The following is a 13225-nucleotide window of genomic DNA, read 5'->3' on the forward strand; positions in this document are numbered from 1 at the left end:
TATGAATTCAACCATATTATGATCACTTCCTCCTGAGAGTTCCTTTACATTAAGCTCCTTAATAATATCTGGGTTATTACACAACACCCAATCTAAGATGGCCTTTCCCCAAACTGCTCTAAAAAGCCGTCTCATTGGCATTCAACATATTGCCTCTCTTGCGATCCAACGCCAACCTTGATTTTGCCAATCTCCTTGCATATTGAGATCTCCCATTGCAATTGTGACATTACCCTTATTACATGTCCATTCCAGCTCCCTTTGCAATCTCAACCCCACATCTTGGCTACTTTTTGGAGGAGAGAGAGTTTTTGACACGTTGGCTTTCCTAAATTGAAGTATTGAGTACAGGATTTGGGATGCTATGTTGAAGTTGTATAAGATGTTGGTGAGGCTGAATTTGGAGCATTGTGTACTGTCTGGTTACCTACCTACAGGAAAGATATCAATAAGATTGAAAAGAGTGCAGAGAAAATAAGAGGATTTTGTCAGGACTTGAGGACTTAGCTATAGGCAAAGGTTAAATAGGTTAGGACGTAATTACCGGGCGTGTAGAAGAATGACTGGAGTTTTGATAGAGATATTCAAAATTGTGAGGGGTATAGGTAGGGTAAGTGCAAACAGGCTTTCATCAACTGCTATTGGATGAGACCAGAACTAGAGTTTATTGGTTAAGGGTGGAACTGCCAGCAGAAGTGGTGGATGTGGGATTGTTTGCAATATTTAAGAGAAGTTTATGGATGGAAGGCCGTGGTCCAAGTGCAGGTCTCTGGAACTAGGCGCAATACTGGTTCAGCATGGAACAAACAGGACAAGGGCCTGTTTCTGTCCTGACCATCATCCCTGAAATGAGTCTGAAAGGGGATGAGCTTGATCCTCTTGTTACCTGATAACCTTGTCCAACTCATTATCCACAGATAAAGTGAGCTGCTCATTTTTTTTTACGAATTTGATTTGTCCTAACTCGTTGATTGCCTCATCGACCTCTTCATAATCCTGGTCACTGAGTGTTTCCTCATCTAGGATTTTAACCGTGTGACTTTGCTTGTGTTATTTTATTTCTCTTATTTCCTCATCGACATATCCCCTATTTTTTGTTTTTATCCTTAAATGTCCAACTTCTTTTTTCTATGATAAAACAATTTTAAAACTAGTTTCTAGTTTCACTTACCTCATTGCCCATTCTTGAAAGAGGATCAAGTTTAAAAAGAGCTGCTGTTGTCTGGATCGTAGACACATGCATGTCATTCAATGAAAGGGGCTCTTTAAAGAATGTGTGCCACACAGGAATACAGTTGTTATTTCACACACTGTACTCTTGTTTTATTTGCCCTCATATTTTATTATTCATACACCTGAATAATTTATTGACACTTATTCACACAGGATATCAGGCAAGTGATGGCACTCATACAAAAAAGGAAAAATCCTCGTTGTCATTCAATAGAAAGGTCTGCTGCAAAGCATAGAGATGGCTTAAAAACCCAGGTCTAAGGGCACATGAAATCAAAGAGAAGTCTACAAAGTATACAAAGCAAGCTTATTAATGATTAATGCCAGAATGCAGTAATCCTCCAAGAGGACCACAGTCTTCTTTTTCATGGTTTGGAGACTTGTGTGCCTCAGTGACCCAGAGAGCTATGCTGACTGGAGTCAGGGCTTTGTGCTTTGGATTTTGGTAAGGTCACCCATGCCAAACAGGTCAAAGGGTAGAGGCCAGATTAAGAGTGCTCCACCAGGCCTTCAGGTTTGTGGGTTCAGCTCCAGGCTAATAACTCTGACTGATAAAACAGAACTACTACAGAAACAATAAATAAGAATCCTTCTACATTTGAATGTGATGGTATTCCTGATGGTACTCCAGCTGGGATTTGCATAACCGATAGTAGTGAAAACAGAGAGGAAGTTACTGGCATGATGAAGGAAGACCTGAACACTGCCAGAGATGGAGGACCTTCATTGCTTTCCTAAATGCCAGTGGCATAACGGGCAGGAAGTAATATGCAGTAATATTGTACTATTGAAACACTGATAAAATAATTACCCTTTTTGTTTCTGCAGCTGTATTTTTCTGTTGACCTTGGAAAGAAATGGGAGTTACTGCAGGAACGTGTCACAAAGAAGCAATTTTTTTGGTGAGAATCATATTATTTATCAGATTTCCAATGTGTTCAGTCACTCCATCAGCAGACGTTCCAAACTTTTTCAAATGAAAGCCCCACTTACTTGCATGAGGTAAATTGTGCATCCTTCCCCACCCCCAAACCTTTCTGTTGAAGGTATTACTAGCAGTTGGGGAAGTTGCAGAGCTGCATATACTTTTATTTATCTGTGAACTTTCTACCTAAATTACTGTATTATTAGAGCTTTGTAAGTTGTAATTTTGCAGCACTCCCTATACCTGTCTGAGGAGATAATGCACCTGAGTTTGAGAACCACTGCTATAGGCAGGCAGGATGTCATGAAATGCAATCCCTCATTCAGTTCACGAGGGTTTTTGGAAGCAGTCTCTGTGTTTTTGTTTGAGATTTTGTATTTATATTAGATTAACTTGCTAACATTGAACATCAAAGCTAATGTAGAAAATCACCTCACATGATTCGTTTTTAGAAGTTGATCCTCTATCAATGCTTATTTGTTGTACCAGTATTGGAAAGAAAATGAAACTGGCTTGATGGCTACACTGTCCTATTTTTACCAAATTTATTGTTCTCAGTATCCACATGTTTTGCAATATGCAAGGAAAGAGTGTGGCATGGAGTGTGGGAGGCTGTGAACCTACTTTCATGCTTGGAGAATTGGGAGGTGCTAAGAGTGGGTGGGTTATAGAAATGGGACCAGCTTCAATGGAAATCACATATCAAACAACAGATTCACAGCCAGGCAAGACAGAGCTCCTTTAACTTCTGCAGAAGTATACCTTGCATGTTTTGTGGAAGTCAGTTTCTGAGTTAGTGCCCTGTGCCACTTATAAGCCATGTCAGATCAAAATGGTTTGTCAGGATGATCATTGAACCAGGTGTGGAATTCCATTTTTGTCACTGCTCATCTTTGGCACTCACCATGCACAGACATATCCCACATGCAGCTTAACGACAACATCTGTCATGTCATTGACATTTAACTTGCAGCACATAAAAAAAATTGCATTGCCAACTTCCTGCCCTCATAAGTTGCATAAAACAGAGTACCAGTGGACCCTGAATTGTGAGTGGCTGCAGGATATCCTTGCTGCCCAGTTCTATACCTTAATTCAATTGACCCAATCCTGCTCTCTCTCTCTTTCTCTCTCTCACTCACTCTTTTGTTCACTAGGCCTCTCACTTTATTACTCTTGCTCTCTCACCACCCTCTCCCACCACCCTCTCCCACCTTCTCACCCCCTCTTTCACCCCTTTCCCTCCCTGCACCCCTTCCCCTTCCCTCTTCACCTCTCTCCAACCCCTCTCTCCCACCCCCCCTCTCCCACCCCTCCTCTCCCACCCCTCTCTCCCACCCCCTTCTCTCACCCCTCTTCCACCCCCCTTCCTCACCCTCTTCCTCACCCTCTTCCCCTTAATGAAGTAATGTCACGGGCCCCATGGTGGTGTAGTGTTGAGTGCAAAACACTTGCAGCTCGAAGGCATCAGAGTTTGGAGGCCAATTCCGATGTCATCTTTATATTCTCCTTGTGACCGTGTCTCCTTCAGGTGCTCCAGTTTCCTCCCAAAGTGCAAAGATGTTCTCTCAGTAGGTTATTTGGTTGTTGTAGATTTCACGGCAATTAGGCTAGGGTTAAATTTGGGTTGCTGGGGGGTTCTATTCTGTACTGTATCCCAATATATAACGAGTAGAAAGTCTTTCCAGTGTGATCCTTCAAAGGCAATAATGGTCCAGAACAGGGATTGCCAACCTTTATGCCATGGACCCCTATCATTCACCGAGGGGTCTGTGGAGCCCAGGTTGGGACCCCTCCCGCACTAGTACAGTAAACAGATAAAGGATCTAGTGCTTTAGACAGACCTATTGCAAGAAAGTGGAATTGGTGTAGATGGCAAAAGGTTCAACACCATGACTCTGTACGGGTAATGTAACTGTGGAAGTCCTCTGTTTTTCATGAATCAAACAGAAAGTGAATACAGATTAAATTGTGTTGGTGATCCAACTCCTGTTGCATGAAGTACCAGCAATTGAGAGCTTGCATTTTTGGGATTACAGCATAAATTGGAAATTAAAAGCTTGCTTAGCAATTGAAACCGAAGTATTGATAACTAAAACACATAATTCTAGTTGATTAATCCATTGGAGAGGAGGGTCAGTGAGTTGTTTGAATGACAGTGGGATAACTGCTGAAGGAGAAACATTAGATGAAGAACCATCCTCCCACCAAGAGATCCAGGACTGTTTACCTCTTTAGATTAGAGGAAAATCTGGGGCATGAAATCATGTAGGATGACTGGGGGCCATACTATGGTTGTTAGCTCTTTGAAACTTCCCATGCAGACTAATTCCACAACTCTTTATTCCCCTCCAGTTCCTTCATCACTTTTTTCTGACCCACTTGCCCAAGGAAACCAATACTCTCTCCATTTTGTGGCGAGCATTCGTTGCACGTTGACAGATGAGAAAAGCTCGTTTATCTCAACTGGCGTCTTTATTGCGACAAGCACTAAAACAGACCGGGCACGGGGAGAGAACCCACTCAGGCACGTACAGACGGGATGTGATTATTACACACCTCGGTTACAGTCAGGGAGACCCACAAACACACATGTGAATATCTGTAACAATAAATGAACTTGAACCTGCCACAAAAGCATTTTAAAGCAAGAACAATAAATCACACTGGCCTCTGGGAATACTGAGTCGGGCTGTTGACCACGCCGCACCCCTCCCCACCCCCGGAGTGCAACACTACCCCCATCTGAGGGGTCAGGCATCCACAGTGACCCCGGAGTCCCCAACAAAGTCCAAAAGTGCAGGTTGTGGTCAACACCACCGTCTGGGCGCTGTGGAGTATCTGTAGCAACCCCTCCCCTCCAATGGGAGGCACTGTTTGGGGAGGCAGGAGGCAGGGCACTCGGAGTGTCACTTCCTTCCTTCAGCCTCACTGGGTCAGTGGTGGCCAAGAGCTGGCATGGTGCCAGCCGGTACTGTACAGCATGACTACCTTCCATTGCTCAGGCACCCATAGCAATGTATACCAAATTGCTACACATAGGCACCAATGTATACCACATTGGAGGTGCACTCCAGGCCCCTTCCAATGGCTTCCAAGCTTGGGGGGGGGGTGTCGTCTCTCCTTCTGGGTGGGGCAGTAGACCCGTACTGGGGCCCTCACCAGGTACTCCTGCATTGGCACCCTAGACTTTCTAGGGCTGCATGGATCATAGCAGTGCACGAGCAGCTCCGTGTCCTGCCTATACCCAGGCCAGTAGAAGTGCTTGTGAAGCTTGTCCAGCATCTTTGCGATCCTGAAATGTCTGCCCCTCCCCCAGCCCGTGCACTGTGGCACGGAACCTCCGGGGGCCCCCAGCTGCAGGAGGTGTCTGTTGCTGTTAGAAAACTGCCTGTCACACATCTCCAGCGTGCCCCACTGAGAGAACAGGGCTTTGGTCTCTGAACCCGGAACAGAGACCTCTGCTCACTCTGGCCGTTGGCCCACGCTCAGCCATCCCCTCACGGAGCTGGCACGGGATCATCCACATGCTCACTACGCAGCCGCTGGTCGGTGGTGGGAGGTCTACCTCACCGCCGGCTGCCACCTGAAATGCCGTCACCACAGCTTACCCCTTTCCACTGCGTTACGCTGGCCCACGGCGAGGTGGCGGGTCACTGTGAGATGGTAGTGGCTGTTTCTGCCCCCACCGGGTCCGCTCCCTGGAGATGCCCTGCCAGAGGGCCACAGCTTCAGTGCTGAGGTAGAGTGTTGCCCCTGACAGCTGGTCCAGGCCAAGGATGCAGGACTCCTGGATGTTGGCGAGCCTCACCTTGTGCTCTGCTGCGTTTCTCCCCACTGCCATGCGCAGCCTCCTCTTCCCTCATATCGCTGCACAGTTGCCAGTGACTGTAGCCAACTGGACCACCATCATTGTCCACCAAGGCAGGGTGGCTGGTCTGTGTTGGGGAGAACACTGGGACGGATGACGGTGATGGTTGACCCCGTGTCCACCAACGCCCGGCATCTGATACCCTCCACCACACAGTCCACGTATAAGCCTCGCTCTTCACCCAAACAGCTCACCCGGAGGGGCGACAACAGAGGGGTTCTGCTGGAGGTCTTGGGCAGGGTGTCCTGCTTGGCATTTCCCGATGGCTGCGCTGGGCTATAGCACTGGGCAGTCCTTGGCCAAATGCCCTGCTTCGATGATCAGAGATCGCTCCATGGCATGTGGTTGGGCTGGCACGGAGCTGGTCAGACACTGCACAGGCTCCCCCTTGTCAGCTTCCTCCTCCGCATCGGTGACATAAGCCGGGGCTTGTGGCATGAGGGGCAATGCTGGAATGCCTTGGGGTCTAAAATTGCTTCTGCTCTCTCCGCCTCTGCCAGCGATGATGGTGATGTCAGGTGTGGAGGGCAAGATCTTCCTGGGACGCGGGAGGGAACCGGGGGTAGCCGTGCCAAGCACAGTGGCAGAAATCTGCTGCGAATGCCTCCAGGTTTCCCCACACGGTGCCGTCTGCTGCCCACTTCTTCCATTATTGCTTCCTCCAGTGATCTCTGCTCGAAACGCCGCTCCAGCACCCTGACGAGGTCCCTGTAGTCACGCTGCTCAGCCCGCGATAGGTTGAGGAGGGCCCACAGGGCATTCCCCTCCAGTGCCAGGACAAGGGGCACCGCCATCTCAGTGGGCACCACCTGTGTGCCACGCAGCAAGTTTGACTTACACCAGTGCCCCCATGGCTGCGTAGTCTTGGGTTCTCTGATGCCGGCTAAGAGGGAGACGGACGACACGCTCCATCCTATTCCCCAGTCTGGGGAGTCTGGGTATGCCCACCCTGTTGGGTTCCCTGGGAAGGCATGATACTTGGTTCCCAGCTCCTCCCTCCGGGTTGGCATCCTAACTTAGGGAGCCCAGTCTGGAGGTGTGGGAGAGCCATACTGTTTGGTCTTCCGGCTTTACTCCTCATGTCTTAAGGTGCTCCATCTGACGTCGTAACCCTTCAATTTCACCATCGATTTCTAATCCCACTCTTGACACCAGTGTGGTGAGCATTCGGTCCCTGATGACAGAAGAGAAAGCTCATTTATCTTCATTGCAACAAACACAAAAAACAGACTGGGTGCTATGACCCGGGGAGAGAACCCACTCAGTCATGTACTGACAGGGGAGGTGATTATTACACATCTCGGTTACAGTCAGGGTGACCCACAAACACCAATGCGAATAGAATTTAGAATTCATTTAAATATTACATCCAACGTGAGGGAGTAAAAATCTTTGCGTTATGATTCTTGCAATGTAAAAGACTAATGGCTTGTAGAAAGAAGCTGCCTTGTAGCCTGTTGGTCCTGGCATTAATGCTGCGGTACCCTTTGCCAGACGGAAGCAGCTGAAACAGTTTATGGCTGGGGTGACTGGTGACCCCGATGATCTCCCGGGCCTTCTTTACACATCTGCTGCTGTAAGTGTCCTCAGTGGAGGGAAGTTCACATCCACAGATGCGCTGGGCTGTCCGTACCGCTCTCTGCAGTGCTCTGCGATGAAGGTTGGCGCAGCTCCTGTACCAGGTGAAGGTACAGCCAGTCAGCATGTTCTCAATGGTGCCTCTGTAGAAAGTCTTGAGAACTTGAGGGCCCATGCCGAACTTCTTCAGTCACCTGAGGTGGAAGAGACGCTATTGTGCTTTTTTTTTACCACAAAGTCGATGTGTACAGTCCAGGTGAGATCATTGGTGATGTATATACCGAGGAGCTCACCCTCTCAAATGCAGACCCATTGATGTTGATTGAGCCGAGCCTGTCTTGGTTCCTTCCACAATCCACAATCAGCTCTTTTGTCATTTGGGCATTGAGGGAGAGGTTGTTATCTTGGCACCACTGTGTCAGGGTGGTAACCTCTCGTCTGTGGCCTGTCTCATTAGCACTAGAAATAAGACCGTTCAATGTCATGTCATCGGCGAATTTGATCAGCAGATTGGAGCTGTGTGTGGCAACACAGTTGTGGGTATAAAGGGAGCAGAGCAGGGGACTCGACACAATGCTGGGGGGCACCTGTGTTGAGGGTCAGAGGGGCAGAGGTGAGGGAGCCCAACCTTACCACCTGATAGGAAGTCTAGGATCCAGCTGCACAAGGCGTGGAGCAGGCCGAGGTCTCTGAGCTTCCTGTCAAGTCTAGAGGCAATTATGGTGTTGAATGCTGAACTGTAGTCCAGGAACAGCATTCTCACGTATGCATCCCTCTTCTCCAGGTGAGTGAGGACGGTGTGTAGTGCTGTGGCGTCGTTGGTTCCATCTGTAGGCAAATTGTAGGGGTATAGTATGGGTGGTAGCATGCTGCAGATGTAGTCTTTAACCAGCCTCTCAAGCATTTGCTTATAATTGAGGTGAGTGCGACAGGCACCAGTCGTTCAGGCATGCCACCTTGGTTTTCTTACCAAAGTAGCAGTTAGAGTCTGGAGTTACAAAGGGGATGGTCAGAGTGAACACAAATGAAATAAATGGGTTTTATGAATAGTGGATAGTTTCATGGTCACAATTACTGATAATCACTATATTTAAAATTCCAGATGTAATTAATTGATTGAATTTAAGTTTTTCAACAATCACAGTGTGATTGGAATTCCTGTCTTCAAGCCTTGAGCTGGTCTTGCAAGTAGAAATGGGAGGAGTTTCTCTCTCCCATAGTCAGCTGAAAGTCTGAAATTTCAGAATCAAAACTTAACCAAACCAAACCCTCTATTTTGGACATGTTAACTTCTGGCTTTGCTATAGATGGGATTATGAAGCCAGCAATGAAACTGTCCTCAACAGGAGGTAATTATTTCATCTTCTCAATGATTTCTGGTCAAGATGATGCCTGCGTACGTCACTCCTTCGATCGACATCTTCTGGATAGATCATGAAGCCGTATATCACACTTCTTTTATGTCTTTTACGTTTGTTTTTCATCTTGGATGTGATTCTGGAACTGGTGGAGCCTGCGATTTGCAGATTGGAAATGGTTGGTGATTCAGCACTCTGCGATCTCTGAGGAGATTCCAGGAAGCAGAGTCAGCAAGCGGAAATCTTGTGGCGAGAAAGCTGTGAACAAAAACTGGGTGGAGGTAGAACATTCAGGTCCTGCTGTTAAATTTGAGCCTTCCCATTAATGACATTACCCTCTCAATTTCCCTGCCTGTCTCCCTGGAAGTACTGAGACCCTTGCCTTTTAAGTGTTGATCTTAGACACCAGACTGTTTGAAGGATGTGATGTTGCAGAGGAGAATCACCAGAATGGAACATTTCAGTTGTGAGGGGAGACTGTATTGGCCGAGCTGATTTTCTCTGTAACAGAGAGTCGGGAAGTCACATTACAGACATGTGCAAGACATTGGTGAAACTGTACCTGGAGGAGTTATGTGCAGTTCCGGCCACCATACTATAGGAAGGATGTGACTAAGTTAGAAAGGCTGCAGCAATGATTCACAAGGAGGTTTCCTGGATTGGACGGCTTGAGTGATCAGGAATGATTGGATGAGCTCAGCTGTTAATCCCTGGAGCAAAGGAAGATGAGAGGTGACCTTATTAGGGCAGGGCTTCCCAACCTGGGGTCGATGGACTCCTCCATTAATGGTGGGGTTCCATGGCATAAAAAGGTCAGGGACCCCTGTTATAAGGGTTTATAAAACCATGAGTGGCATTGGGTACAGGTATGATGGATTATCACAGTCTTTGCCCCAGGGGTGAGGAGGCTAACGTGGGGTGGGGGACGAGGGGGAAGAATTAAAGAAGACCTGAGAGGCCAGATTTTCACCCAGGGTCCTTTTCATAAGTTGGAAATAAAGAAAAATCAGTCTGTAGAGGATGATCACAGAAGCAGCCATGATGGGTGAGTGAGCAGGACTGGGAAGAGGGCTCACCAGCAAAGACCATGAGTGAGCAAGTTAATCTGCTTATGTGCCCGCAGCCCTGCTCAGCTCAGCTGCTGCAGCTCGGGAGCTGATGGTGGAGTGCAAAGAGAAGGCACTTTTCCCACCCAGCAGAAAATCACAGCAGCACAAATAACTCCAGCCCACTGTCAACCTGCTCCAATGTTGACGCTGTTTCTCTTCCCTCAGATGACTGATGACCTGCTGAGTATTTCCTGCTATTTCTGTTTTTGTTTTAGATTTCTAGATCAGCATTTTTATTTGTTTATACGTTTGTGACTTTTTGCAGTTTTATGCCACTCATCCCTGACTTAAGGAACATTGGCTAAATCACATAACTTTTCTGTTTAGCTCCTAAAAGGAGACAACTATTAATGCTGGCTGACCCTGTTATGATTGGCAGCACGTTGTATAGAAGAGAGTGCAGCAAAAACTGAAATCCATAACTTTCTTTAACTGGTTTGTTTTGAAATAGTGCAGGGAGTAATAACCAGACAGATTATAAACTCTTTAGTTGAAGGAAAGTAAATGCAGGTATCTTGGAAGATAAATCTTCACAGGAATCTATGTAGTTATTTATATGCATCCACTCTCATACCACTAATGACTGACACCTGTATCTCAGAATAGCTTACTTACTGCCAGGTTTGAAGCTTGAGAGTTCAAATTCCATTCTTGCCTTGAGGACACAAATTTAAGAGGGTACTCCAATGCTGTTCTGAAAGAATTCCAGGTGATTATGAATACCATCTCTTCAAACACCACCCTATTTGCTCCCTTCTATTTTACGGCACAAATTTGAAGAAGAGTAGTGTGTTATTCCTGTTCTTCTAGGCCAATACTGATCTATTAGTCAAGATCACAGAGGCCCTGTCAAGATCACAGAACTTAGCCCAGGGCTGAGTTCATAGTCAGCTGACTCCCATATTCCTTTAAACTTCTGAGACATGGATTAAATACGGCAGGTATATCAAAGAGATTCCAGCAATTCCAGCTCTGTTCCATTTGCAGTATAAGCAAACTAACATCAGTTTTGTGTCCAAGGCTAAAGCCTCTGACATCAAGGGTCTAATTAAACCCAAACAGCTCCAGTGGACAGTGGACATTTCCATTCTTCCCATCAAGGTCCTGAAATTGACTTTTTACTTTGATCTCCATCGTGGCAAGAGATTACAAGGAAGTCAACAGAGGAACTTGAAAGATGTTCTCTAAAGTTCCTGAAAATTTTAAAAAATATAATCTCATCCATTTGTGGCAATTGCTGGCCCAGAGTCAATCAAAATGTTCTGGGGTTTCGTTCGTTATGTGCCTTGTCTTATGATGTAGGTGATCATGGTCTTTCCTTGGTCATGAATGTTCTTGGCAAATTTTTTCACAGAAGTGGTTTACCATTGCCTTCTTCTGGAAGGACAGGTTACCCCTTTATCAATACTCTTCAGAGATTGTTTGCCTGGTGTCAGTGGTTGCATAACCAGGACTTGTGATATGGACCAGCTGCTCATATGACCATCTACCACTTGCCTCTGTGGCTTCATGTGACCCTGATCAGGGGACTAAGCAGGTGCTACACCTTGAACAAGGGTGACCTGCAAGCTAGCAGAGAGAAGGAGCATTTTACACCTCCTTCAGTAGAGACATCTCTCCACTCCACCACCAGGGATAGAAAAGGATGTAAGTGAGGTGGGCAAGCAGCACCATTAATCACAGATAGTATCATAGTTGCATAAAAGGAGGTTGTATGGCGAGGTCATCTGTTGAGTCAGTGGGGGTGGAAGTCCAAAACAGGAAAGGAACAGTCGCTCCATTGAGAGTATTCTTTAAGCCCCCCCTCCCCCCAATAACAAGGACACTGGTTTGTTGGCAGTTTTTGGAAAAGCACAGAAATAACGGGGTTTTTGTCATGTGTGACTTTAACTTCCCTGATGTTGACTGGCACCTTCTTAGTACAAGAGCCATAAATGAGACAGAATTTGTTAGATGTGTCCAGGAAGGATTTTTGACATAATATGTGGACAAGCTAACTAGATGAGAGGCCATGCATGATGTTGCTAAACAAGATAAGAGTCCATGGTATTACAATAAGGTGCTAACGTAGACAGAAGATTGGCTGACTGGTAGACGACAAAGAGTGGGAATAAAGAGGGCCTTCTGTGATCAGCAGCCAGTCACTGGTGGTGTTGCACAGGGGTCAGTATTGCATCCACTACATTTCACATTATACGTTAATGATCTAGATAAGAGAATTGATGGCTTTGTGACTAAATTTATGGATATCCAAAGATAGATGGAGGGGCTGGAGCAGCAAGTAGGGAGGTTGCAGAAGAACTTGGATAGATTAGGAGAATAGGCAAAGAAATGGCAAATGAAACCCAGCATAGGAAGGTGTATGGTAATGCACTTTGGTAGGAATAAAGGTGTAGATTAGTTTCTAAACTGGAAGTAAATCCAGAAATCAGAGGTGCAAAGGACCTTGGGAGTCTGGATGCAGGATTTCCTAAAGGTTAAATTGCAGTTTAAGTTGGTAGTAAGGAAGGTAAATGCAATGTTACATTCATCTCAAAAGGACTAGAGTATAAAAGCACGAATGTAAGGCTGAGGCTTTATAAGGTATTAGTCAGATCATATTTGAAGTATTGTGAACAGTTTTGGGCCCATATTTAAGACAGGATGAGCTGACTTTGGAGTGTGTCTAGAGGAGGTTTGCAAGGATTATCCCTGGAATGGAAGCATAAGCCTATGAGGAGCGTTCTATGGCTCTGGGCCTGTACTCTCTCGAGTTTAGAAGAATGGGGGATGGATCTCATTGAAACACCGAATATTGGAAGGTCCAGATAGAGTGGACATGGAGAGCCTAGGACCAGATAGCACAACCTTAGAATAAGACATCTGTTTAGAAGAAAGATGAATTTCTTTAGCAGAGGCTGGTGAGCCTAGAATTCATTGGCGCAGACATGAGTATATTGGGTGTAGTTCAAATGGAGGTTGATAAGTTCTTGATTAGTCATAGTTTCTGAGGTTATAAGGAGAAGGCAAGAGACTGGGATTGAGGGGATAAATAAATTGGCCATGATCAAATGGCAGAGAATGTTAGATGGGACGAATAGTTTAATTCTGTTCCTATATCTTGTGGCCATTCTGGATCTAGTACTAGGCAATGAACCTGGTCAAGTGACAG

At 46.1% G+C, this 13225-nt stretch overlaps 1 protein-coding gene across 3 annotated transcripts in view; it reads left to right on the plus strand.

The window, feature by feature from the left end:
- Positions 1–13225, plus strand: part of sorcs2 (sortilin-related VPS10 domain containing receptor 2) — an 893773-nt gene that overhangs the window by 522315 nt on the left and 358233 nt on the right. For all 3 annotated transcript variants that reach the window (XR_012098663.1, XM_073043099.1, XM_073043098.1), the window contains exon 5: positions 2062–2135. Coding sequence is in view for 2 of the 3 variants with exons in the window: in XM_073043099.1 (XP_072899200.1) it covers positions 2062–2135 (74 nt within the window). In the remaining variant the exon portion in view is untranslated. The remainder of the gene's footprint in view (positions 1–2061; positions 2136–13225) is intronic.

This window comes from Hemitrygon akajei, chromosome 4, assembly GCF_048418815.1.
Source record: "Hemitrygon akajei chromosome 4, sHemAka1.3, whole genome shotgun sequence".
NCBI classification, from domain to species: Eukaryota; Metazoa; Chordata; class Chondrichthyes; order Myliobatiformes; family Dasyatidae; genus Hemitrygon; species Hemitrygon akajei.